Source organism: Nematostella vectensis, chromosome 10 (assembly GCF_932526225.1).
Source record: "Nematostella vectensis chromosome 10, jaNemVect1.1, whole genome shotgun sequence".
NCBI classification, from domain to species: domain Eukaryota; kingdom Metazoa; phylum Cnidaria; class Anthozoa; order Actiniaria; family Edwardsiidae; genus Nematostella; species Nematostella vectensis.
In genome coordinates this window covers 13,210,681-13,238,484 of record NC_064043.1, presented here as the reverse complement: position 1 = coordinate 13,238,484, position 27,804 = coordinate 13,210,681, and the positions used below count along the sequence as shown (strand labels likewise).

The 27,804-nt window shown below is 43.3% G+C and overlaps 1 protein-coding gene across 4 annotated transcripts; it reads right to left on the bottom strand.

Moving 5' to 3' along the window:
* Nucleotides 1–34: 34 nt before the first annotated feature.
* On the bottom strand, nucleotides 35–26,465 carry LOC5512492. Of its 4 annotated transcripts, none has more exons than XM_048733749.1 (5): nucleotides 26,336–26,465; nucleotides 17,594–18,582; nucleotides 16,836–17,322; nucleotides 1,587–1,783; nucleotides 35–1,175 (listed from the first exon to the last, which is right to left on the bottom strand). In XM_048733749.1, the coding sequence occupies exons 2-5, from the start codon at nucleotides 18,568–18,570 to the stop codon at nucleotides 428–430; spliced, it is 2,409 nt and encodes an 802-aa protein (XP_048589706.1). In that variant the 5' UTR covers nucleotides 18,571–18,582; nucleotides 26,336–26,465; the 3' UTR covers nucleotides 35–427. The 4 variants fall into 4 exon arrangements, with proteins under 4 accessions (XP_048589706.1, XP_048589705.1, XP_048589707.1 ...); XM_048733748.1 differs by lacking the exon at nucleotides 26,336–26,465 and adding an exon at nucleotides 24,152–24,251; XM_048733750.1 differs by lacking the exon at nucleotides 26,336–26,465 and adding an exon at nucleotides 19,207–19,345.
* Nucleotides 26,466–27,804: the final 1,339 nt, after the last annotated feature.

Here is a 27,804-nt window from a genome sequence, read left to right as displayed (position 1 = left end):
ATGGGAACCAAGGCACAATAAATAATGAGCAATGTTTTTTTCTAGTTTTTTTTATTTATTATTTTTCCCATACACTTTCCCTTGCGCCCAAAATCCGTTTCAATTTCATTCGCCCGTCTTTGAACACGGTTATTGATTGAATATAGTAAAAAATAGGGGACTTGCCCTAAGATATCACGTGACCTATCTTGATGGCAAATTCTAAACAAAATAATCAAACAAAATAACCAGGAATCATTGCTCCCGTCACGCCAGAGAATGATGATATAATTAAATCATTAAATGAAACTAAACCCTTTCTGAAATACAAGAATTCCGGCTTTTGTAAGCGCTGAATAGGTTACTTTTTGTTGCTTATATTTTCTCGCTAAAAGCCTGAGCCACCCAAAAAGTCACGTGATCTCTTAGCGCAAGTCCCCTATTCTCACTAAGATAAGAATAAGTCTGCGCCGGCTTCTGCGCATGCCCGGTAGCCTTCCCGGTGATATGCACTGAACATAGATGGCGTGAATAGCTGATTGCCCGTGTAATGCATGGGGAATCTCCCACATAGGTCACCAAGGCAACAGTTACAAATCCTCCCATGGCAGCACTCGCAGCAGCATCCTGTCAGCCTATCAACTTCCGGCCCCTCCAGCACCGGCCCAGACCCCCATTTGGGCTCCTCGAGTACTACCTTGTCATCCAGACACTCTTTCCACAATTCCATGTGCGCCGGGGCCTCGGATCCCTCGTGAGGGTGGCGTGGGGCAATCAGCACTATCTCTCCATCGCCGACTTTTCTCTCTCCTCCGTATATTCCCCCTTCCTTCTCGAAGTACCCCACCCGAAATTTGTAACTCCGGGGGCGTTTTCCGGGGGGGACTTCGACGAAATTAGTGCGCAAATCCTCTTGGATGTCCCGCCCATTTATTCCCGTGAACGAGCAGCGTAGCTTCTCGCGAGCTAGGCCAAGAGTAAAGAGTAGATCCTCATCGTGTTTGCCGTTCGGAGCGTACCCACCGTTGACAACTACGATTCGGGGCAAGCGAAGCTTGAGAAGTGCGAGTAGACCGAGATTATCCCTGTGACCGCCATCACTTAGAGAGATCACGGAAGGAGGCTTTGGCCCTGTGTTAGTAATCCCCATCATCTCTCGGATCAGGCGGACGTGGTAGATATGGACAATGCACCACCTGGTACAAAGTACAAACACCAAGGTCAGCGTACTTTTACCAAGCCACTTTAATCTCCCGCAAACATTTGAAATACACAAGCCTCTTGACTTGCAGACTATTCCAAGTTTCAAAACCCTTTCACGGACACAGTACAAGGCAAATCGTCCCCAATACACAAAGCGTTTTCTAACAATCTTTTTGAAAAACAGGACTTTACCTTAAAAACTTTTTCAGGACACAGGTTGATACCTTACAAACTTCTCAAGGACAAAACCGCCTTACCTCCCATCATTCTTTGAACGTAGGTACGTAGCCTTGCAGACAAAGAACGTTACCTTATTAATACAGCAGGACTCGTGGCGTTACCTTTCAAACGTCTTTAGAAAACAGAGCGTTACCATACAAACCTCTTTAGGATACAAGTATTACCTTACAAACTTCTCCAGGCATCCCGGGTTGTCAGTTCCAGTCGGTAAAATGGCGATGAACGTTAGAACACCAAGGAAGATTAAAAAGGTACCAACTGCCACCTCATCTAGAAACTCACTCGTGCCTTGAATAAAGTGCGCAGCTGGCAGCACCATAACTGGTAGAGCCACGAGAAACTGGATTAAAACCGCTAAAACCTGTTGTCACACACAAAAGGATGGTCAGTACGCAGCTCTTACAAGCTGCAATTTGATTGGGCAAATGAAGAATATCCGCACCTCGACACAAAGAACGAGAAGAATAGAGACAAAAGAACTCCTTTGTAGAACGAAGATAATAGGAGACAAAGCAGCTGCGACTTACTCCAAAAGGAGAAAGAAAGTCGTAAGACAGATGTGTGATTTAATGTTTTACAGTCTTCTATCCGTTTGTACTAGCCTGAATCTCAGATACGTATGATAGTCCGCTACGCTCCCTAGTTCTCCCTCACGTCTTGTTCACTCAAAGAGTGTTCGGCAGTGTTCTTGGCCTCAAGCCAGTCAAGAGTTTTACCATGAAATGTAAACATGAATCCTCAATGCTTGTCGTTATTCAAGGAACAGACGTCAATGCGAAGATTACTCGATCTAGTACAGTAGTAGTATAGTATTTTGGCGGTTTCGACGCATTACGTTAATGCGTCAAAACTGCGCCAAATACTATACCACTTGCCCGCTGGCTGGGGGAGCTTTATGGCCAAAAACGCCAGGAAATCTAGGAATGCGCCCAGACTACGCCTCCCCCAATCCTTGGCTGAACCTTGGCCTAGACCTTTGACATTTAATAGAGGAGGATGGATTAAATGTTTTTTTGTCTGTGGTTACAGAGGCTGTGCACATCTGATAAATACAAAAAACAGGGCCAAAACGGGGCCCTAGTCGAGGTGGGGGCCCCATCAATGGGGTTGGGAATGTGGGTGTATGTGTGGGGTGGGTGTACTTAAGCGGCTCAGGCCTGCTACCGCTGTTACCTGCGCGTCTTGAGGTGTTTTAGGGGTTTTGTGGTGCCCGTAGGCTAAGCTTTTGATTCCGTCTTTTAATATGTACCTTTTATGTTTTATGTTACTCTTGATGACGTTCTTTTTGATTCCCTTTGCTGTCTTTCCTCCTGCGTGGTCGCCTTTTACGTAGCTGTACATCTTCGATCGTAATCCAACGAATTCGCAGATGGGAGCTCCATCTTCTGTTTCTATCTCGTATGTCAGACTGTCTGTGTCAGTAAATAGTAGCCGTGCCTTGTCTCCGTAGATCTCCTTGATGTAGTTGTAGTGGGAGTCGTACATCAATACCTTGCTGAGGTCTAGCATGCACATGCCGATGTATGCGGGTCTGTTTAGGGTGAGCGTCTCTGATTTTGTGTACTGCTACTAAATCCTTATTGAATATCTTACTGCTCACATAGGATGGCTTGCTTACCAGTTTGAGTAGCCTCTTCTCGTCGGTGACTAGTCGGACGTCTACTCTTTTTTGTAGGTTCTCCATAGTCTTGCCAAATATGCTATTATTCATTAGCTTGAAGAAGTCCTTTTCGAATGAGTTTTTGGCGTTCTTCCGCTTTTCGGTGTTGAAGTCTATATACTGCCTGAGTCATGGTGATTGGTTAAACTCTAGTACTCTGTGGACTTTAGTCACCTTCAGGCCTAGGTCTGTGTATAGTTCTAGGTTTCTAGAATGTAGCACGTACTTCTCTTTGCTCTTTATGGTGCGGATGAGTTTAGGGACCAGACCTGTTGGTATACCATACTTGGCGGATATCGTGTTGCAGTACTCCGAAAGCATGTCTTTTGATACGTTAACCCTCTCTGCGGCTAGAGGGTAGTCGTTATGTAGGTCTTACAGGTGTTTAGGGTACTCTAGGTCAACTTCTAGTATCAGTCCCTTTTTACTGTCGTCACCGTATTTAGCGAGGTTTGTTTCGTTCATCTTCTTTTCTGTCATCCACTTAAATCCACCAGTTGGTAGGTATTGGCTCATGGCCCAACCGTATAGATTGTTTGCGTCTAAGTACATGACATACTTTGAGGGCGCCGTCTCGTCGTATGATTCCATGTACTCATTGTTGGCCTCGCCGTACCTGTTGGCTATATATGAGATGCCACCTCGCATGCCCTTCTCGATGAATTGGAACATGTCGATGTCTGTCATAAGCTCGAGTTTGATATCTGTCATTTTTAGCATCGCATCCCATGATAAACCTCGGGATGTGAAGTAGTGGCATGGGTCCAGCTTATAGTACTCTAGGCATGTCCTCATAAAGCTCTCAAATACGTCGGCCAGCAACAGCGTGTCGGACTCGAAATATAGGTCGTGGTAGTCCCTCATGGTCTTGAGCTTAAACTCCTCCCACACAGCTATAGCGTGTTTGTACTCATCCTCTGAGATGTGTTGGTCGTACAAGGTGCTATAGAAGTCTTCTCTCGCTGGTAGCTTCTCATCGAACCTTTCGAGGCTGTCCATATAGTCGTATGGGTATACTCCCTTTCTAGCCATAAGGTTGAGTCTCTCACACTCGAACCTCTGAGAGGTGTATTTCAGTGACTCCCTAGATAGGTTGCCTACTAGTTTCTCCAAGCTGGAGCTCATAAACTGGAAGCTGTCTGTAAAGACGAGGTGGTCGCCAAGCATAGTGCGTTTAAATCCCTGGTATCCAGTGGTATCCAACTGTTAAATTCGTCACTGTACCCCTTTCACTTCACCAAAGCGAGTTGTTTCTCAAGCGGGTTGTATGGCCCCATATATTTATAGCTCCCAGGTGTAAACCCACCCTTGGGCTTAGGCAGGTAGCCGATCATTTTATGGATATCTAGTTTACCTCCTTCCTTTGCGCTGACGAATTTGCTCTTAGTTATGCCACATGATGAACAAGTTCACTTTAGAATCGTACGTCCGTTTTTAGTTTTCTCGTACCGTTCAGAGTCTGGGAGTGTACTAAAGTATGATATAAGGAACCTATGGTTCCCCCCTTGGTCATTTAAACTGATCGAGTCATTATGAATAGCGTCCGACATGGAGACCGATGACCGAGAAGGTCGATGTTTGAAAGTGGTTTGTTAACAAACCTTATAGCAGCGCTCCGAGTAGGGGGATACCGTTGAACGGGCTGTTTTCGCCTAACAGGAGCCCTCTTGCCTTTTGCTTCTTTTTTTTTTGCCTTCTCTTTAGTTTAGCTCCGTATCCAATCGTTGGGTCATACCACTGACCGTAAAATGGAGGTGGTCTTAGGCTTAGGCGGCCGCCCTTAGGCTTAGGTGGTGGGGGGATTCTGTACGTTCGAAGGTAGCTCTGAGGCCGGTTGTCTACTTGGAGACCCTTACCCGATAGAGCTGACATAAGCAGGGGCACCCCAATCGAAGCGAGCAACGCCCCGAGGAACCCCCCTTCCTGTTGCTTTCTAGTTAGTTTAAACTGTGGGGTACCAGACCCAGTTTGGAGGGCTTGAACGATTTGCTACCTTTTGTTTTGGCGTTAGGTAGCCCTTATACTTCATGAGTTTGTCAACTTTGTCTTGCGGGACACTGAATAGCCCAGAGCCAGTCTTTGATAAGGCCTTATGGAAACCCCAACTAGCTAGTCCACTAAGAGCACCCGTGGCCAATGGCGCGACGGCCTTAGATAGGTATGGTAGTGCTGCTGACCCAAGGCGGGCAATAGCTGGTAATAGAGCGCCCAAGAATCCACCTTCCTGCTTTCTAATCTGAGTCTGACTGATTTTTATGTCAGTTCCTGTCCCATTCCGTTTCGACTTCTCAACTCGATTAATCTGGCTTTTTGTCAACAGCACAGTATCTGAGCCTGACAAATGGCTATACTTAAGTCGAAGAGTTATTGGTGCTTTCTTCTGATATGACTTGAGCAACTTCTCCTTTTGACCTGGAGTGAATCTTACACTGTATTTGACATACGACATCTATACGTTGTACAAAAACCGTTTTATGATCTCAATAACAGCTTCCCATTAGACTATGTTAGCTCGATATCCTGTTCGTACAAGACAAGGGCATACACGCTGTAGTCTCTTTTAGTCCCAGCTGATAGCCTGTATTTAAAGGTCAACTTGGTGGTACCATCTTTAATATCAGCCTTCTGGTTCCTCAAGTCGAAGTAGATGAATGGAAAAACGCTGCCGAAATTGCTTCTGGTCAGTAGGGTTCCTCCTTTGTAGTCATTAATGGAATTGACGTATCCTAAGACGTCTCAGAACACTCTAGACATCTCAGAACTAACCTGGTACTCACTCTCTGGATACTGGTTACCAGTCCCACCTCTAGATGACAACTCGTTAGCGTCTTATTGTTAGCCTCCGAAAATGTGTTATATAGGAATGGATTTACCGTTTGAGAATCCTCATTGGCGTCATTGGATATCCACACGAAAACGTGTCTAGGACGATTGATTCCACTGGTTATCCTAAAGCTCCCTGTTTGGGCTCTTCTTGAGTTTGACCGCTCGACCATCTCCCTTAGGTAAGTCCACTTATGGGGAGCTAAATATTTACTCATATACATGCTCTCACCCCCTGAGTTGAAGATGATCCGTGGCACCCACAGTTTGAATTTCGTTATAACGACTCGGCAATTCGCCCCAGCTTGCCATATGAGAGTCGCGTCACTATTTTGAGTGATCTGTATCTCAATCTTTGTGTTAGGCATAAGTTTGTCTTCGAACGCTTCGAAGAAAGAGTATCTATTGAGAGGTATTTCAGTGTTGACAGTTGTCGATGTCCCAAGCAAAGCCTTTCGAGCAGCAAAGCCCCTATTAAAACCCGCTTGACCGGCTATCTCCTCAGCAGACCTAGTAGTGTCTAGGTAGTAAAATTCATTTGTTCCAGTCGTTTGAGCATATGAAGTGTCGTGCTCAAGTAGGTTCTTATATTAACAGTGTGATCCGCCTGTGTGTTGTCGTAGACTGGAATGCCATTGATCTGGACTGATATCTCTTTGATTAGTGAGTGACTACCATTTACAATACCATTATGATCGTCGACATCGGTGTTTCCACCATCCGCTAGCAATTGGACTTTGAAATTAACCTCAAAACGGGCGTTGTACCAATCGAGAGGCGCGATTTCTCCACTGTTATCGGCCACAATACGATACCCTGTGAAGTTTGGTGCGCGTTGTTCGCGGCGTTTGAGACTAGTGGAGTCTCTAGATCGAACGAAACGTCTTCATAGCGCTGTACGTACTTCGGATTTCTATACATTTATATAATATGGTTAGATAATACCTCACACTCTCAACCTTCGCACCCTTCCAGATTCGTTTAATATACGCTGGACACGTTCGTTGATTTCAGAGTCTGTTAACAGAGCATCTTTGGTTGGTGTTGGGCTAACAGTGGGTTGGGCACCTTTTTGTTCTTCTGTAAGACCTTGACGATCTGATCCCCTGCTCTATTGCCAGCGTAATCACCAGTTTTGCTTATAGCGGTTTAGACCGCTTTACTCGTCACATCCTTTACAGCCTTCTTTGCTGTCTTTCCAAATACCTTACGGCCGAGATTAGTTATCGAGTCAAAGACGCCCCCGCCGTAGATGTGCTTCAACACGTATCTACCCACATCAGAGTCGTACCTCCTCTTATACTCATGTTGAGAACTCATATACAATTAGGTTAGACTAATATATCGACCTCAGGATTAGAGTCATGTGCCATTCGATACCGTTGAGATTGATAGGACGACCAATAGAATCCATGACGTAGAATCTCAAACTGCTAATCAAATTAGCAGCCACGTTGTTAAATAGCGCTCTGGTTGGTTGGACTGACAACGGGTAGCTCCGACTCAAGTTGTCTGTCGGTATGACAAATAGCGTGTTACTAGCGCGACCTCCTACAATGCTGTCGGTTATTAGATCAGTGTTGATGTGGAGCGTGTCTATGCTGTTCGTGATGTTGGGTAGTTTAGATCCATACTTAGTCTTCGAGATGACTTTTGGGTCGAATCCTATAAGTTCGCCGAATCTTGTCCCCCTTATGTCCAGTTCATAGTTATCGCCGACTATGACGACGACTTTATAGGTAGTGAGGACGAATACGATGTCGATATAGAAGTTGTCTTTAACATAAGCAACCCCTACATGACCGTCCGATTTCATGTCTTGATGTAAAAGATCGTTAAGATCATGGTATGAGTACATCCCACTTGGAAAGGCGAAAGTTGTCCAAGTCGCCCCACCATCAGGTGAGTACTTGACACTATCGTTCTCATATTCAGGGTTGACGTTATGCCAGCTGTAGGTCATCGATATCTTGTCGACGGCGATCTCGTGTCTGGCGTCGTTAGAAAGCCGTAATGACAGGTTCATTTTGATAATGAAATCATCAGGTCGGCTGACGCCTCGCGATCACGGGATGAGATGTACACAGCTCTCTTTACAATATTTTCCATCTATACAAGATGGTTAGACAAAAGCTCTCCAAGTTGGTCGTTCGAGATAACACCCAATCTCCTTAGCACATGAGCGACTTCGGAGAAATCACCCTTGACTGAGTCGTTACCCGCTTGAATCGAACCACCCAGTAATTCCAACCTAGATAGAAGGTCCTTGGGGTCGTTGTAGTACACCACACCTGAACCAATTTTTGAATACTTCTTTGAGGTTCTATGTATTGGGAGCTCACCTAGTTCATTCAGCTCGTTGAATGCAATTCTAGAGAGGTCGCTGTATTTTTTACTTCCATTGAAACGCTTTGTGAGTATATTTATCGTATCGAAGTCGACTCTCTTGTCATAAACCTTGTGACCGTCCTTATGGGCTATCAGTCTAAAATGACCCATAAGCTTCGGCACGTCTATCTTTAAAGTCCCGTATCGTCCATTTTGTGATATATTATACGCATTCCGTTTTGGTTGGTTATATAATCCTTTCCCTGACTTAGTCGTCCTCTCCCCCTCCCCAATACCTGACCCAATTATCTTCCCCACCTCCCCAAAAGCCTCTAACCTACCCCTTTACTTCTGTATCACTTTGATTCTCCTAGCGAAGTCACTTATCACATCAGCATGTTTCTCCTTAGACTTCTTAGTACCAGAAAGTTGCCCCTTCTTCCTCCCTAGTTCCTGGTTCAGTCTACTGGTTAACTCCAACAACCCACTAACCGCATTTGCATTCTCCACACTTCACTTGGTAAAGGGAAATCAGCGTCACTCAGAATCTCCTTATCATCGTCGGTGAAGCCATTATCCAAATCCACCACCTTGGACGCAGCAGTCTCGCTTCCATCGGTGATAGCCGGCCTCCCTAGATTCGCTATTGGCCTATTCACAGAGTCCACATACTTCTCAACCAAGGGCGTGAACGCCTCTTTTTGACCCTCATACTCATCCTGCTTGACACGTCCTGTTTCCTTAATGGCCTCAAGAACGATGCTAACCATCTTCCCAGCTTCAATCTTTGGGATGATATGCTTCGCATTGGCAATGTCCATATACATATACGTTACACAAACCTATCTGAACTTATCCCAACCTATCTCAAGTTATCTACGGTATTTGTATACGAATGGACATCCCAAACTACGACTCTAACACTGGAGCGAACAAAAAGTACAAGCAGCTCTGCAAATTCATGCCTAGCGATAACTTCCGACTTTTGATATCAGGCCCTTCAGGGCCGGGAAAGACAAACTGCCTCATCCATATGCTAGTGACACCCCTCATCCACTTTGACAAGATCTACCTGTACGCCTAGAGTAGTCGAAATACCAAGACCTCATCCACACATTTAGCGACATCAGTCACGAAGTAGGTTACAGCGTTATCGAGTGTAGTAGTGACGACGTAATCCGCGTGGGGGAGCTAGACAACGAGACACAAAAAATAATCATTTTCGACGACTTTGTATGTGAAAAGAACCAGGCACCAATCATCGATTACTTCATTCGAGGTCGGCATAAGACCTGCAGCGTAATATACCTAAGTCAGTCATACTATAAGACACCAAAGGACGTCAGGTTAAATTGTAGTCACTTTTGTGTATACGACTTCCCATCTACAAACGAAAGAGGACTGATCACTCGTGAGCTTGGCGTTAGCGAGGAACAATACAGTAAATCAGTGAGTAAGCCATACTCTTTCTTGTATGTGAGTAAACCAGACAAGAAGATAGCCAGAAACTTCTACGGCCGAGTTTAGTATAACGTATTACTATAATGGGAATATTCAATGCACAAGATTTGAATCTTGGTGTCCAAGGCCCTCGGGGTGAGCAAGGGCCTCCAGGTGCGCCTGGTAGGGACGGGAGCTCAGGAAGTAACAAACCCATCGTCGTCGGTCAGGTTGATACAGACGTTTGGAGTGTGAGTGGTGCCATCAATATAGGCTTTGACATGACAAAATGCGATCTCGTCATCTTCACTTTCAAATGGAATAAGTCGATAAACTCAGTATCAGAGACACGATATGCAACCCGGACGGCAACGGTCAAATCAGTCGGTCACACTAGAGTTCTATAGCGACGTCGAGCAGGCAATAAACCTAGTCACCAGATCAAACTGGAGGTTGGTATCCCACTGACAGACAAAAGATAGAGTACCACGACTACAACACTACCATATCAAGCGGTCAATTTAACCATAAGTTTAACAATCTAACCGAATGGATCGTTTTGTATGTTCAACTAAGCACGGACAACTATGGGTCGTTCACCGTGGTACAGTTCCCAAACGTTAGAAACGCGACCTTCGCTACGGAAATCAGTAAGTTCGAACTAAATGACACCGGCCTCAACTTCACACAGACACTATCAAACGTGACAATTAAACTACGAACTTTGGAGGAGTTCACTTTTAAACAAGGCTTGCAAGGCCCTAAGGGCAAACGATGGCCGCCAGGAGCGTCTGGAGCCCCAGGTGTGAGGGGAGACAGGGGTGACAACGGTTCCAAAGCGCTAAGACCAGCATGACGGTGCTAAATACAGGTGTGGGGAATGGGGAGCTAATGACTTACAACCCAACGGATCCGACCTTTGGGACGCTCCTCTTCGTCGACACACAGCTCAAGGACTCCTCTGGGGTATGACACAACTACAGACACTCTTTCAAAGGGGTGTCGTTCAAGACTATATACCCAATAATCTACAGCCCGACCAAGAGAATAGCCTTCGAGCTTGGGGCAGTAGGGAAAGGCGTAATGTTAAACATAGTAGAAAACACGGTTGGCAATGCCAACGTCAGAGTGACTGAAGTGTCCAGTTACCACGCTAGTCTACAGGGGCAAAAGGGTGATAAGGGCGATAAAGGTGGTAAAGGCGACCAAGGCATACAAGGGGTCAAGGGCGACAAAGGTGACAAAGGAGACCAGGGTGCGCAGGGAGTAAAAGGTGACCCATTAACGTACGGCGATCTAACACCCCAACAAATCAAGGTCATATATCACCCTCAACGCATTGTGGTTTCTAAACAACCAAAGCCTTTGGAGCTCAACAAAAAGTAACCTGAAAATAATTAGAGGAGCCTATATATCAGAAGGGCTGTACCCTAAACACAAAGGCTTCTACCTAGTAGACAATGTCCCAAATGGGGCACAAGAAACAATAGCCACCTCTCTACCTATCGACAACACTACCGGACTGACAGCATCTAGAGGCTACACCATTCGAATCGAGTGCTACTGCATAGACCCAAATGTGATGCTTACAATGGGTACCATCAACATCCAAACTGGCGGGTGGGGCTTCCGTGGGGATAGCATTAAGAGAGGCGCCATAGATGGGAAGCCAAGCTACCGATTCACTGAGGCTGTAATCGACACAGGTAACTCCAGGTACTATCACTTTCACCGTCTCACATAACTCAAAAAGCCCCCAAAAAATCCAAGTGTATGCCTTCGGTATCGAAGGCGAAACGGCGGCGAACTATCAAGTGAGTGAGTCAGTCGCTGACGATATAGGAAACAGTGTCCGTATAGCCTCATATAGGGCGAAGCACATACACCAAGCCCAAATATTACTCGGCAATGATGGTTGGAGAGAGGTAACTGGCTTTTACATCAGCCCAGGATTGAAGAACAGCCGAAACATAATCAAACTAACTGCGAACTTAGCCCTATACTGCACGGAGATCAGTGGTGTGTCCACCGACCCGAGGTTCTACTTCGCTTGGAAGCGGAGCGTTGGGGGTGGCCCTGAGGCATTTATCGGGCAGAACATCCTAGCGTCTAGTAACCAAGTAGGTGCTTCTTAGGGTGTGATCATGCCGAAAAACCACCTACACACGAGCACCGGTGTAGTATTCGATAACCCTCAGACACTCTCAGCTGTGAGGTACATGCTTTTCGTATGGGGCGCTAATGGAACCGTCCTAAACATTAACACCGAGACGGGTGCTAACCCAGCGCTTTTCACTAGCAATGTAATGTGTGAGAAGCTATCCGGCGATGTTGAGTACATGTACGACAGCACAAAACAAGAAACGTACATCGAGATTATCTAACCGTATAATATAATGGACAATATGTACGAAGCGAAACCACACGAAAGGAACAGTCAGCTATACCCAACCATAATCGAAGACGATGGGCTATCGTTCAGGCTACAACAAATAACCCTCATAAAAGACAACATTAACAAGGCCCTCGAGCACCACCAACAAGTAAGGAAGAAATACGCGAAATCTTGGTCTGTCATTAATAAGATCGCGATAGGGTCAGAGTCACTATCAGTCGCGCTATCAGCTGGGGCGTTAGGGACTGGGCTGACAGGCGCTGGAATCCCTGTAGCTGTGCCTTTAGGCGTAGTGTCGGGTGTATCAGCCATCATATCAACGATATGTGCGTCGGTGTCTAAGAGACTATCCCGTAGCGTACAGAAGCACTCTGACATCGTAATGCTATCAAAGACATCGAGATTATCTAACCGTATAATATAATGGACAACATGTACGAAGCTAACATGTAAGAAGCTAAACACCATCAACGACCTCATCTCTAAAAGCCTAATGGACAACGCGATATCCGACCAAGAGTTCGCCCTCATAGTAGACGAGATGGACAAATAAAACAAAATGCGACAGTCGATACGGGATAAAGCGACGCGTAAAGGAGGCCCAGTCACCGAAGACCCCATACAAGAAGAAAAAGAAAAATATTTACGATAGAACTGGAAGCCATTATATGCGCCCTAAAATAGCATCCAAACAGTGGAAGCAAGATGATTGAATGCGGCAAAATCAGAGAAGTTGTGAAGGGACGAAAATTGTTTTGTTTGAGGGTTATTTTTAGAAATATTTGCAAACAAAAAGCATTACATATAAAAGAAAAAAGGACGGAAATTGCGTTTTGATTTTCGCCCGAACTCACCTTGACTGTCCATGTTGTTTGCTTGGTTTGTGTTTGTTTGGAGATCAATTCCGTATTTTAGCTATCATAAATAAAGCATATTTTTTATATTTTACTCCATAACATCTTAATGGAATAGTAGTGCAGATCCTCGACAATTCCTTGATAAATGCTGCGGGTATTTTAGCCTTTTCTTCCATCTAATAAGCTTACCAACCACCGCACAAGGTGAAAACGGTTTTTACGAACACTTGAGCCGATATTCTCAGCTTGTAAGTACAAAGCAATTCCTTTGACAGATATATCAGGATATCCTTCAAATTCCCATTTGACTGGATAATCAGTTGCATTTTCTCTATTAAACACTTTTCTTGTCAATTCTTCAACAACTTCTTGATCGTTTTATGTCAAAAATCAAAAAAAGGCTTAGCTTCCCACGTCTTTTCCAAGCCCCCCCCCCCCGGTTCTTATTGAAGCAGAGGATAAGGGAGGAGATAACGCTAGAGATGAAAGAGAAACTAAACAAAACCTTAGCGTAAGACTCTTCTACGATAAGACTATACACGGGAGGCACATACACATATCTAGAGAAAGATAGTGATCACTCCCCCTTCACACGCCTAGTCATAAACTCGCTACCATAAATATACTCCCATCCCAGACGACCACAAACCTGTCTCCACAACTCCTCATAATATTTCAGTGTCCTAGGACTGATATACTTTACACATTGCCTCATACTATGCTTCTCACCTTTCAATTCAAACAACTTGTAGAGAACGAACTTTATCTGAATATATCGTTTCATAGCAAATAATTTATTCATAGCCGCCTCAACTAGTCTGAACCTCCTGAATAGGTCGTGCTTACTCCCTTCTAGCTCAAAAAAAAAAAACGTTTTCTAAATGGTATTTCCGATGGTATACCGACTTCCTACGTATCCTATACATATCCTCGTAAAAATCAATACACCAAAAACTGGAAATCGACTCTTCTAAATTTCCGTCTTTAATAAGACTTCTTCAGGGCAGACCCTAAAGTTTTTGGTGTATTGTATTCATTGTTCTGGTACGAGATCGCGACAGTTTGGGCTTTTTGATTCTACTCGTAAAAATCAACATACTCGACGGCATAATCGTATCCATGGTGAACACCACAATTTCTACACACATTAGCTCCATTGTCATTCACCATATCCTGCCTACCACAACATGCCTTGAACCTCGCCGACTCTCCCTTAGTCACGTACTCCGCTATCCTTAGATCACAAATGGACAGTCGTAATATCCATCCTCCTCCAACGCTATATGGATCCCTGCACCACAATCCATTCTATATGCTAATACAAGAGATTATATCTTTATCCAACGTCACGACTTTGATAGAGCGCATCCCATCAGACAGCACTAGCGTTAACCGATTCGTTGTATCAGAGGCAATACTCAGATGTCTCAGACTAATAGAGGCGACTATCGCCCTCGTCGTCGTCGTCGCTCAAGGCGTCGTCGCTACATGTGGTATCCCTAACCGTATCATCAATCACTTTCCAAAGACCCACATACCCCCTGAGGACGCTAGCCTCCCAATCCGAATTGCTCCCACCACGTCCCTCCTCTAGTCGCTCCTACATTCTGATCGCAATGCGTACCGACCCCATTCTATAGACCTCGTCGGGATCCAGTATACGAAGCCACATTGTGTCTAGGAATCTCACACCATCGCCTGTGCACGCCTCCGCCACACCGCTCCTTGTGACATTCACGACCTTGTCCCCGACACATACTCTATCAACCTTCTCACCACAAACGTTAATAGTCGTGCTCATATATATTTACGTATAGTGGTAAACGTTTAGGCCAATTTTGCATCGCGCGATCTAGAAGACGCTTTTTGCGCCCGTTGCTCGGCAGCAACCATTGGCCCCCGGGGGAGATAGGGGAGGCCCGAGAACGGGCTAGGCGGCGCATCATCCCCATCGTTGCTACCATCGTCCTCACTATCGTCACAATCCCGCTTTCTATCCGAGAGGTGAGGGCAACCCCACGGGCAGACTGGGCATGCGCGATCGTACGGCGTGTCGACCGCACCACAACCCATAGGCCCACCTCTAACAAGACCACCCGCAACAGAGACACTGAGTGTGTCGGCCGCGTCGAGCATCTTGATGCAATCCTTCACAACGTTAACCCTCCAACGCAACTCGAAGTACGCAGACCTAGGGTTCGCAAGCCCCCCACCTTCGGCCAACCCATTGCGGACCTCTATATCACCCTCCAGACGCTCCAACAACGCCTCCGCCTCACACTTGAGCGAGTCCCGCTGTCCTTCCCCAAGCGCAACCGCGTGCATGAGGTCACATAGAGTATCGTAGCTCATAGTATCGGACTTGCACTTCTATACCTATAGACTATATAAAACTACACGTAAATCGACGCACCATATTTCTACCTAACCTATATATATAGTGACATGGAGACACCAAACTACGACGCCAAACGCACACAGTAGTGGTATAATGGTACAGCCATTACCGTCGTATACATCCACAATGGCGTCGATATACCTTCGGCAAATTGGGCAAATATCCCCTCGCGCTTTAACGGTTAGCGCACATGGACGGCACGCGGCCCTATGGACGTCCCCGTCGTGCAGAAACCCAGACACCCTCTCCGACACCATACACACCACGCATACGCCCCTGCCACCACCACTTATCACCGACTCTGGGACCTCCCGCACAACCACACCCCTCGACTCCGCACCGACACCTTCGATAACCACCTCCCCACACCCCCGACGCACACTCCTCTCATCACCACTGGTCGCCGACTCTGGGGCCCCCCGCACAACCACATCTTTCAGCTCCACGCCGCCATTTTTGGCGACCGTCTCATTATACTCCCGACGTATGTCCTCACCAGCATGCTATAGAACCTCTCCAAAAGTATAACTGCTCTCTCCACACTGTATCCTTCTTTATGCGAACGTCGTCTATGCTAATAACATCATCCAAATCATAGAACCCCAGCACCCTATTCAGAAGGAAGCTCACGTCAAACCGAAAATCAAACCGCCTCCAAATCATGTCAAATACCCTCACTACCAACTCTTGTACATAGACGGGAAAGTCCCACTCCTCAGCAACCAACCTCAACTTCCTCCTAATAAGACGCCGTCTCCGCACTATAGACTTCTCGTCAGCCATGTATACACATACGTTATACACATACACATACGACAATCCTAAGACATGCCCACACCCACCCCACACATACACCCACATTCCCAACCCCATTGATGGGGCCCCCACCTTGACTAGGGCCCCGTTTTGGCCCTGTTTTTTTTGTATTTATCAGATGTGCACAGCCTCTGTAACCACAGGATCCCCCACTCAGCGGGCACAGCCCCCGCACCTAGGGGCCCTCCAACCTGGGGGGTAAGCGGTATACTAGTTGGCGCAGTTCTCTGATCGTGTTTTTGTATCCATCAGATGTGCACAGCGTTTGTGGCCATTTCGATCGCGTTTTTGTATTCATCAAATGTGCACAGCGTTTGTGGCCATAGACCTCCCAGCTGGATTAAACATTTAATCCATCCTCTATTAAATGTCAAAGGTCAAAGCCAAGGTTCAGCCAAGGATTGGGGGAGGCGTAGTCTGGGCGCATTCCTAGAGTTCCTGGCGTTTGTGGCCATAGAGCTCCCCCTGCCAGCGGGCAAGTGGTATATTATTTGGCGCAGTTTTGACGCATTAACCTAATGCGTCGAAACCGCCAAAATACTATACTACTTACAGTGATAAGCCTTTCTACGCTATCACTTCGTCAAAATTATAACGCTCCGATTGTCTTATTTTAATAATCGCAGCACACGGGTCTAGTTGAAGGGGGTGGGACGGAGGACAAAGAGGAGGTGCGTCAAGTGTGTACACGCTTACCCGTGCTAAACAAGTGTTGCCGCGCTTGTGAGAGATCATCCTCTTACCAAGGCCCAGGCCTAGCAGAATCTGCAGATCCCTGAAACCAGCATTTATACTTTGAGCTTTGCCAAGGTCATAGGACACCACAGCGGCAGACGCTGCCATGGCAACGGACAACTTGACGTCATGAGGTGAAATGTGTGTCGAGTCGAACTCGACCTCCTCTACACAGCGGTCTATTCTCTCTATGACGTCAGGCGCGATAGTGAGGAGCTCATAACTGTGTTCATCGCCCTCTGTCCGCTTCCAGTGATGCGCCGTTACGTTGCAAATCAGTTGCGGTTTGACATCTTCAATGTCGCCAAAGGTGACTGGGCGATTCAGACGTTCAGCGGTATCGTTGCCAGAGCACGCGCACCAGGGTATGACGTCCTGGCACGTGATACCAGCGCAGCCACTGGCACCTACACTCTCAGGGGAATAGAAGGATTTCTGTAGACGCCATCTGTGGTTGTGAGATACAGAGTCAGAAGTCGATCAAGGCTGCAGCAGAGAGGAAGCCCTTTCTCAAATATCTGACAAATCTTTCTATTATATTTCACTCTGTCTTTTTTTTTCTAACCTAGGCCCTCCCAGATTTTTTCAGAAATCTATGCACTCTGGGAGATGTTTTAATTTTCTTACAGGGGCAAAACTGAATCATTATGTGATTGTCACGGGCAAAAGGACCGCTTGTTCTTATATGTGGCAGGGAGGGTGGAGACGATTGTACTCACCGGTTATAGATGTGCACGGCATTCTGCTGCAGAAGGCCAATAAATGGGTTGAGCCAAATCAAGATCCCAGAAGCATACATAAGTGCGGCAAATCTATCATGGGTGAAGCGCACGTAGAGCACATCTGTCTTATACACCATCCACTTGACAGCATAGGCGTAGAAATACACGATCATCGCCACAGACGCCTTATCTCTCAAGGGAGGGAGCCCAAGCCACAGGAACACACTCAGCACAATGATAAGAGCGTTCGCCCAAAGAGGCGTAACAACAATGTACTCCTCGATGAACCAGGGAAGAAATGTCATGGCGAGCGTAAAGCCAACCAGGTTAAACAGAAATCGAGTGAAATTTTTTAACCGTTTTTTCAGGATTTCTTTGAGAAAGAATAGCGTTAGAAATGCCGCAAACAGCGAGACAAACAGAACAAGAGTGCTGTACATGTGAGGACCGAACTTTGGGACGCATTCGATGGTGTTAGTAATGTTAACCAGAGTTAATGTTCCGGGATTTTCTTGGATTTGAGACGAGGTAAAGTTTCGTTTGCGCGTTGAGGGACAGGTAAAGGGAGCCCTTAGAATATCCCCAAAGAAATAATTAACGATATACGCGGTGGGTATAACGAAAGAGAAACCTGTTAGCCAGGGAGATATGAACGTCACAACAAAAATGAGAAAAAATAGAATAAAACCGTCAAACAAAGCTTGACAGGGATTACGACAGTTGCAGTAGGAATTCGAATTCTTTCTCATGTTTTCAAAAAACTCCGCGTGCCAGCGAGCGTCATCCTTGAGTTCGTTACGGTACTTCCAATCCAAATAAGCACTTCCGGTAAACCCGCCACCGGAAACACACGACAAGTAATCCACCGGAACTGACTTTTGCAACATTCTGCGCAGAACACCCGAGCAGAATGCTGCTGACCGAATACCGCCCCCGGAAAAGGCGAGTCCAGTCCTCCGCTCGTCTTTACTCATGTTCTCGTCTTCCTATGAACGGAAAAATCGAGAAATAATTGAACCACTTTTTTATTATCGTACACATCTTAATACGCTACTCATTCCTTAGATATATTGCTAGTGTATTTGATCGATTGGTGCTCTAAGCAGTGCTTAGTAAATATTGGCTTTTGATATCTAATTTTTATCACTGTGTAGGGATCTGTTGTGAGACAGGTAGCATGTGATCTGACTGCCGCTCTATATGTTTTTCCATTTAGCATACAAACACTAAAATGTCGTTTGGCTATCTATCTCAGACAGATTAGATCAAATAGACATTGTCGACTAAGCGTAGTGTTGTTTATTGACGGGTTTGTTAACAGGTATCTCTTTTGTCTCTTGAAAATAACACGAATCCCCGGAATACTTAGACCCCCTACCTCGAAATCCCCTAACACTGCAACAGCCAAACAATGAAATAATAAAAAACCTGGAAAATGGTCGTGAAAGATCAACAGCAGTAACCAGATTTAAGATTTGATAAAACATATAGTGGTTGCATCGACATCAGTTAATACCTTATAATTAAAAAATACCTTATTCAATTTCTCTTATCTCTTTGTGGGATTTCATAAAGTAGTTGAAATAACAAAAGGCACTTGGATACGTTACTTGTCATAGTGTTTTATGGCTGTCTTGTCCAACTAAGCGCAGCACCTGCTGTACAGACCCAATTGCCTGTAAGTGGACCTGTGCAAGGGCGGATTCAGGATTTTGGTTGGGGGTTCACAAGTCAGACGGAAATCACAGGAAGCCCGATTTTTATCATAGACTTTATAGGACTAGGCATACCGCATTCTTTGTAAGAAGGTTAACTCACTAAACGTATTATAGTTTTAGTGGTTTTATTGTCCTCTGATGGTTTACTAATTCGCTTTGGCGATTTTAAGCTAAAAGCTGGCTGTGATTGTTTCAAGTGTTAAGTTTACATGTATATATGTTTAATCACGAAATTTATTATTCAAATTTATTTCTCTTCAAACGATTTTTTGGGTTTGACTCTCATTAAACAATAGCCTATTTGTTTTTTTTTTCATTTTTGCGAAAATAAGTAGTAAACAAAACATGTAAATAATTACAATATAATAAGATTTTTATGCTCAGCCTCGTTTGCATGTTGGTAGATTTTAGGCATGAGCAGTTCTCGTGTCCATGGCGGGTGTCTACAAAACGAAGACCTAAAACCTGTGACTCCAAAAGCTAAGACCCCAAAAGCAACGACCCCAAAAATTTTGCCGTTATTATTTAGTCTACCTTGTTTCCCAAAAGGGCTACACAGCGTGGAAGTTTCATGTGAAATCAGTGATCCTTATGAGATAATAAGCTTATTCAATTATTATTATTATTTTTTTTTGGGGGGGGGGGAAAGGGAACTACTTATGTTTACAGGTGGTCGTTTCTTAAAACGCCGATAAACTCAGAAACCGGAATGTCACCCGGTAAACATTTTCGGGTGTTTCTTCCAAAATCTTAATTGCCCGGTAACTTACGGGAAATCGCTCCATGTTCTAGTTGTGTCGAGTTGTAGAAAGTTTTTATCACAGAGAAGACGACCATTCCACTGCCCGGTAAAAAGTGGGCCAATCAAGGCTTACATCATTTTATCAGATTTCCTTCCAACCAATCTCTGTCAAATGATTTGACATTTAGCTGTCACCGTGCGCCTAAAAGTATAAACAGCTTTGCGAAATTATTAGTTTTTCTACAAAAGGAGACTTTATTTACTTGTTCTTTGTCTTTCTTTCAAAAAATGTCGATGCCACAGCAATTGTTGGGGTGCAAGTTGTCTACAGACATCGACAAAACTAGGATTTCAATAACTATTTAGCCAATCTATTCAAAAACTTTGGAAATTATAATTTACTTGTCGGGAACCCGTATCCTTATGAGATAATAAGCTTATTCAAATTTTTTTTGGAAAAAGGGAACTACTTGCGTTTCCAGGTGGTCGTTTCTTTAAACGCGGATAAAATCAGAAACCGGACACCCGGTAAACATTTTCGGGTGTTTCCAAAATCTTAATTGCCCGCTAACTTACGGGAAATCGCTCCATGTTCTAGTTGTGTCGAGTTGTAGAAAGTTTTCATCACAGAGAAAACCATTCCACTGCCCGGTAAAAAGTGGGCCAATCAAGGCTTACATCATTTTATCAGATTTCCTTCCAACCAATCAGGTTTCATCTCTGTCAAATTATTTGACATTTAGCTGTCACAGTGCGCCTAAAAATATAAACAGCTTTGCGAAATTATTAGTTTTTCTACAAAATGAGACTTTATTTACTTGTTCTTTGTCTTTCTTTCAAAAAATGTCGATGCCACAGCAATTGTTGGGGTGCAAGTTGTCTACAGACATCGACAAAACTAGGATTTCAATAACTATTTAGCCAATCTATTCAAAAACTTTGGAAATTATAATTTACTTGTCGGGAACCCGTATCGGCGCGCTACGCAAAAGCTTTGTTTTGATAAACACTCTTCCTCGCCAGGGAGTTCGAAAACTTTTCTAAATTACCGGTAATTGCCGGGTCTGTTAGGTTACCGGGAGAGTTACCAAAATTCGCTGGATTTGGAAAACAAGGTAGACTAAATAATAACTGAAATTTTTGGCTGGTCGTAGCTTTTGGGGTCACAGGTTTTAGGTATTAGGTTTTAGGTCTTCGTTTTGTAGACATGCGGTCCATGGCTCTTGGCTTGGCACTATATCACATTTTATTACCCTTTGGACCATTAGTAATCTGTAAAAGTTCCATGCTTTTATCACCAATTTGAACAATCCATGTTTTTGTGCTGGACTGGTCGCTGCCATTTTAGACAAGTGTCCGCACCGCTAGACTAACGTGTCATTACTGAGTTGACTGGTAACTGAAGTTACTTATTACTATGGGTAACGTACTGATCGAAAAGCTTTTTGCTAGCATGTCAAATTTCAGCATATTCTTTCCGGAAACAAAATAAATTACCCGCAATAATTGAACACGTTACTGTCATACAATGTGTTTTATGCATGTCAACATTCTAGAAAGGCGCAAAATCGTTATTCGATGAATAAGCAGGGGGCATCTTTTTGTACTTAAAAGTCGCAGTTTTGGCTAGTCGCTCGTTCAGCACACATCAAACAAACAACGCGAAAACCCGGAGACGATTTAAAACAAAGATGAATGGGAATGTTTGCGAGCATTTAACTTGTTTTGTTTGCAAACTGGAAACTAGTATTGGCTTGAACCGTAGGAGATCAATTGACTTCTGTGACAAACGTAAGGTGCATGCGCACGCTCACCCCACATGGAAGATATTTCTGAAAAATCTAGCAAATAAATACTTCACGAATACATTAGGTAATGACTATAGTGGCCACAGGTCGATTACAGAACCCTTTTATAGTACTAATTTTTAACCAGAAGTTGAACACCGAAAGTGAAAGACCACAGAAAGTTTACCGATGATCGATCCGACCATCCCAACCATCCGACGATCGAGTGACACAGAAGTCCCTACAATAACTCGTAAATGCTTTGCAAGCATTAACGGGTTGAAAAGTATGTACTTATTCATTTCAAAATTTCAAAGACTTCTAAATAGCGGCCAGGATTTTTAACAGGAGGGGGCCCAAAAGAGACTTTTAAGGCATTTTCTCCTATATTTTAGATAATGTATCATACATTTACTGTATTTTTGGCTGCTAAAGGGGGGCGGGCCCCCTAGGCCACCCCCTGGCTACGCCCCTGCTAAATTAAAGTTGTTATGCGACACTTTCTTGTCAAATGCCCAATTTACAAAGAGCTTCGAAATAATCTTTCGCAACAACTATATAGACAATTCCCAAACTTTACAGATTTAATAGCCCCAAAAAACACCATAGCATTGTAGCTAAATACATTTATGACTGTAAATATTAGAGAATAATGGCCTATGTACATCTTTGTTCACGGCACTCTAATAAATCTGTCTGTCTGTCTGTCTGTCTGTCTGTCTGTCTGTCTGTCTGTCTGTCTGTCTGTCTGTCTGTCTACCTTGGTTGCTACGCTGACGCGCGCTCTCGCAATTTAGGCGGGGAAAAATCGCTTCCGGTTTGAAAATGGCGGGCTTTTCAAGGCGCGCGCGTTTGTTTACAAACTTTTCGCCGGTCAAAAATGTTTCATTTTTCCCCCTTTTGCAACAAAATGTCCGGATTTTCGCTCAAATCAATAAGTCCATTCAAAACAATCAAAACAACAACAGTGAACCTTTTACCAGTATATCCAACATTGTTAGCGCGGTAAAACATCATTTTCCGTGCGATTGCGAGTCTCAAAACAACACATGGCAGAGAGCGCCGTGCACTAGATTTGTGGCTAAGCAGCCGCGCCTCAAAATAGTCTGGACCACAGCGCATGAGTTAAAAACGAATTCCGGTCGCACAAAAAAAGGTAAAATGGCACCCTAAATTTTTGGAATCGTGACAATTTTTTGTACGGAAATATTGCTTACCCTTTTCTTCTTAAAACTGAGCATGGAATAAGGCGTACCGGTCAAAATGAAAACATATACCCCAATGGCTTGCACATTTATTGGTCTAAAAAAATGATTTTTCAATATTTTTTCAAATCCATGCTCACGTTTGTTCAGAAAGAAATAATGAATACTCTGAACTAAAAATCCTTTGGAAAAAATAAAGGAAAGGCAAATAAACGATTTTTTCTGCTGTGATGACGTCATCTGATGACCTCACCTAATGACGTCATCAATATGTAGAAAGATGAGTCACTAGTCAACTTGACCAATTTCAGCAGTTAAACTCTTTTTCTAACAAACCTACGGTGTAATTTAAAATTTCCCTAGCAGCCTAACTTCCGAACACCCTGGAACTCCAAAACGCCATCTTATAAGACACCACGGATCGTCCAACGTATCGCTATTTGCTATTTAGATTATTATTTTATTTCGAAGGTTTTAAATTCGTTTTTGATTTTAGAACTTTTAAAATAAAAAATAAATAAAAAAATATCTCCACATGTGGATCCGCCACATGGTTGTATGTAACAGGGCTCAGTTGGGGAGAGGGGGCTGAGCACGGGAAAAAACGGCGAAAACGTGTCAGAGTTTGTAGCACTGTATACTGTATAACCGATAGGGTAAGGTAAAATTATGTTTGTAAAAAAAAATTGCCAGCGCATTGGCTCAATGAAAACCATATATCAAAAACTTCGAAATCATAAAGGATGTTGAAGTTCATCTGAGTTGTACATCTGTACACGGCTGAGTACTTTATATGATACGACATTTTTTCCTTTTGGGAGTTCAAATACCGCTTTAAATGCTCCATTGGCAGAGCTCGGCAGTAGGACCATCGTTAATATTTATCTATATGGAGATACCAGTATGGTAAAGTCAACAAAGAAAATTATTAAAGACGGCTTTCTGTGTTTTTTTAACAGTGTTGGTTTACGGCCACAAGGAAATCAAGGCTTTAAAAAAACATACTTTTTTCTTCGTTTTACTGTGTACGAACTATTCTATTACAAATTTCGCTGGGTGATATCTGTTTTAGAATACTATTATGATTATTTACTTAAGCTTACCTTGCTCTTGAAGTGGAAAAGCCACAGTAGAGTAGTTGAAGGCTTATTTGGTTATCTAACCTTTTTGATGAGATTCTAAAACGACTTTTAAACCTTAGAAAAAGATCACTGCTACTCGACCAATCAGCGCCCTCCATTTGAACCCCCTCAATTTCATAGTAATTAAGGTGTCAACGGTGAGGCATTGAACAATAGGGAATCAGTGGGAAATGTAGTTAGCAATTAGCGGTGATCTTCCTCTGACTGCCGCTCTATAATTTTTCCATTTAGCCTACAAACATTAAAATGTCGTTTGGTTGCGTATCTCAGACAGATTATCGAGTAGACATTCCCGACTAATAAACTTTTTTATCTCAGGATAATAATAAAAAAAGCCTCTGTTAGAAAGACAAAATAGAAGAGGATAGATTTCCACAAATTATTTTTTCACAATTTTTCCCATTTAACTAAACTAAATATCAAACAAAACTCACGCTTTTTCGTCGAATAACGATTTTGCGCCTTTCTAGAATATTAACATGCATAAAACACATTGTATTACAGTGGCGAGATCAATTATTGCGGGTATTTTATTTTGTTTACGGAAAGAATATGCTGAAATTTGGTATAACTGGAAAGACTACAGGCAAGCTGTAGAAAAACTAGATGGTCTTCGTAGGCATGGTGTAGACAAGGTATAAATCGACACAAGGTTGAAAAGATATGTTGAACGCCTGTGTGAAACAGAAAAGAAACTGAATAGGATGGGGGAGTGGCATTTATAGTGTAGTGTGCAAACAATAGGCAGTAAGCCGGCGCCGCACGCGCGGTCTGACACAAAGGAACAAGGAACAATAGGAAATTAGAGCGGGGGGCGCTAAGGAAATCGTAATTATCTATGCAAAGGACAGTTTTTCATTTATACCTAGGAGGGCTCTACAGCCAAGAGAGAAAATGATTCAATTCTCTTTCTGGATGCGAGAGTCATTAGAAACGTTATGTAAAGAAACTCCACAAATAGACAAGTGGTGGACAGAGTGTCCTGGGAGGTTAAAATGCCTAGAAACTGGTTTGAATGTGCGACGGTTGGTTACATCGTTGCGGTGTTCAAAAAAACGCCTGCCGAGCATGCGACCGGTTTCTCCGATCGACAGATCGAAGATCATACCGCAAAATTGTTAAAAAATGCAATAAATGAGATTACTAGTGTTGCATGCGATATGGTCCGTGACAACGTAAGACTCCCCATTGGCGGTCCGATAATGCGGGAGGTAGGAGCGATGTTATCACAAATGGTACATCTCTTCCTGGAACACCCCCCCCCCCAACTCCTCCCCCCCCCCTCCCCTCGGACCACTCCGCCTCCCTTTGTGAAAATGGTCGTGAAAGATTAACAGACTTGATCTCTTTGTGGGGTTTCATAAAGTAGTCGAAATAACAAAAGGCACTTGGATGCGTTACTTGCCATAGTGTTTCATGGGTGCCTTGTCAAACTGAGTAAAGCATCTGTAGAGAACTTATTGCCTGAAAGTGGACCTGTAACAGGGCTCAGTAGGGGAGGGGGGTGGGGAGCCCGGAAAAACGGCGAAAACGTGTCCGAGTTTGTACTACTGTATCCTGTATATCCGATAGAGTTATGTAAAATTATGATTGTAAAAAAATAACCAGCGCATTGCCTCTTTTGGGCAAGACATATCAATGATAACCATATATTAAAAACTTCGAAATCATTAAGGATGTTGAAGTTTATCTGGGTTGTACATCTGTACACGAATTGTACAAAATATTTCTAAAAACTATTTCTAAAAAATTTATTTCTTAAAAATTTTTCCGACTGAGTACTTTATACAAAAGACGTTAGAGATGCTTCCTCTTGTGTGATACACCATTCTATCCTCTTGGGAGTTCAAATACCGCTTTAAATGCTCCATTGGCAGAGCTCGGCAGTAGGACCATCGTTAATATTTATCTATATGGAGATACCAGTATGGTAAAGTCAACAAAGGAAATTATCAAAGACGCCTTCTCTTTTTAACAGTTTTGATTTACGGTCAAAAGGAAATCAAGGCTTTATTAAAATATACTCTCTTTCTCGTTTTACTATTATTATAATCACTGGTATTATTACTTCAGTGTACGAACTATGCTATTTCAAATTTAGCTGGGTAGCATCTGTTTTAGAATACTATTATTTACTAAGCTTACCTTGCTCTTGAAGTGGAAAAGCCACAGTTAAGTTGTTGAAGGCTTATTTGGTTATCTAGCCTTTTTGATAAGATTCTCACGACTTTCATGCAACCCTTAGCCGCTATAGATCGTACACATTCCACTTATAAGATACTTAAAGCGTTCTCGTTTATTAGTCTGATTTGAAAAGCGATAGAATAAAAACAGATTAAATTAGTAGGAGGGACCGCGGTGATCTTAGACTAATCCCTCAGATACTAATCAGATACTAAACAGATACTAAAAACAGTCAGGGGGGCTACTTCATCAGTTTCTGATCTGTTCAAACAAACAAACAAAAAAAGAAAGAAAGAAAGAAAAATGTTCCTACCCAGCAGCTATTCATGCGAACAAATCTAAATTCGCTCCCTCGTATTTTTTATCCAGTTGAATTAAACTATGTGTAGAATCGCCTTTTGAATTTTTTCACGCTAGTGATGACCGAAATAGAAATTTAGCCTAAATCCGCTAAATAGCGTGAAAATCGCTATAAAATAAATATGTTGACGTATTTCCAGCCGTACTCTCTAATTCTATGCAGAAAATAGGTAATTTTGAATATTTTTTGTTATGAACAATTACCCCCCCTTGCTATTAGTTTCTGTTTATAGTTTCTGTTTAGTATCTGATTAGTTTCTGATTAGTATTTGTTTAGTATCTAAGAATTTTTAGTATCTAGGATCACCGCGGTGTAGGCGGGCTTACTACTTTTTTTTTCGATAATTTCGTTTTCAATAATGATTATTAAATTAAAAGCCCTGGTCTGATTTGTAGACTTTTGCTGTATTCTTAATTTTAGACTTTCCATTTCTAATACCAAGTTTGTCCTCTCCTATAGCTTTTTTTTCTCCAAGCCAGTCGCTAAGCTACACTCGAAATAAAGAAGTATGTCAAACAAATCAAAATACAAATGGATGTTTTTGAAATTCGTTGCTGATTTCACTTTTTGGCTTCCTTAATACACTCTTTCTTTTAAAAAAAACGTCTAATTTTCAGTTAAGGCTGAGCCCTTTTTTTCGGAACATTTAAAGGCTGAATCTGTTCTTAACAATGTTCTTAGATTTTAGTGCATACAAGTATGTAATACGCGATGAATTATAAGGAAGGGAATTACACTAATGATCAATAGCAATGATAAGATTGTTACTGAATTTGATTCTGCATTTTAGAACGCATCAGGGCTAAAAAATAATTTGTTTTTCTGCTATCTGAGCCTCGGCATGTTCTAAGGAAGTTCTTAAAATTTGGTGAAATCTCAGGCTGGACGTTCTTATAAAAAAGATTCTAAAAAAAGAGTGTACCACAGGTCTGGCAGGTGCTTCTACCGGCGGTTTTTGTTTGTAATAGAAAACAGTTTTTTTTGCACTAGTTGTCACAGGCAAATCAAATAGAGATCGACTGTATATTTATGTCTAACAAATAGGCGACGTGTTATTGGGGGTCTAAGA

Bases quoted from the DNA above. Each gene is read 5' to 3' on its own strand.
- LOC5512492 (XM_048733749.1), bottom strand. From the start codon at position 18,570: ATGAGTAAAGACGAGCGGAGGACTGGACTCGCCTTTTCCGGGGGCGGT. The intron at 1,784-16,835 runs GTAAGCGTGTAC...GTGTGACAACAG, and splicing joins GCAACACTTGTTTAGCACGG to GTTTTAGCGGTTTTAATCCA. The intron at 1,176-1,586 runs GTAATACTTGTA...ACTTTGTACCAG, and splicing joins TGCCTGGAGAAGTTTGTAAG to GTGGTGCATTGTCCATATCT.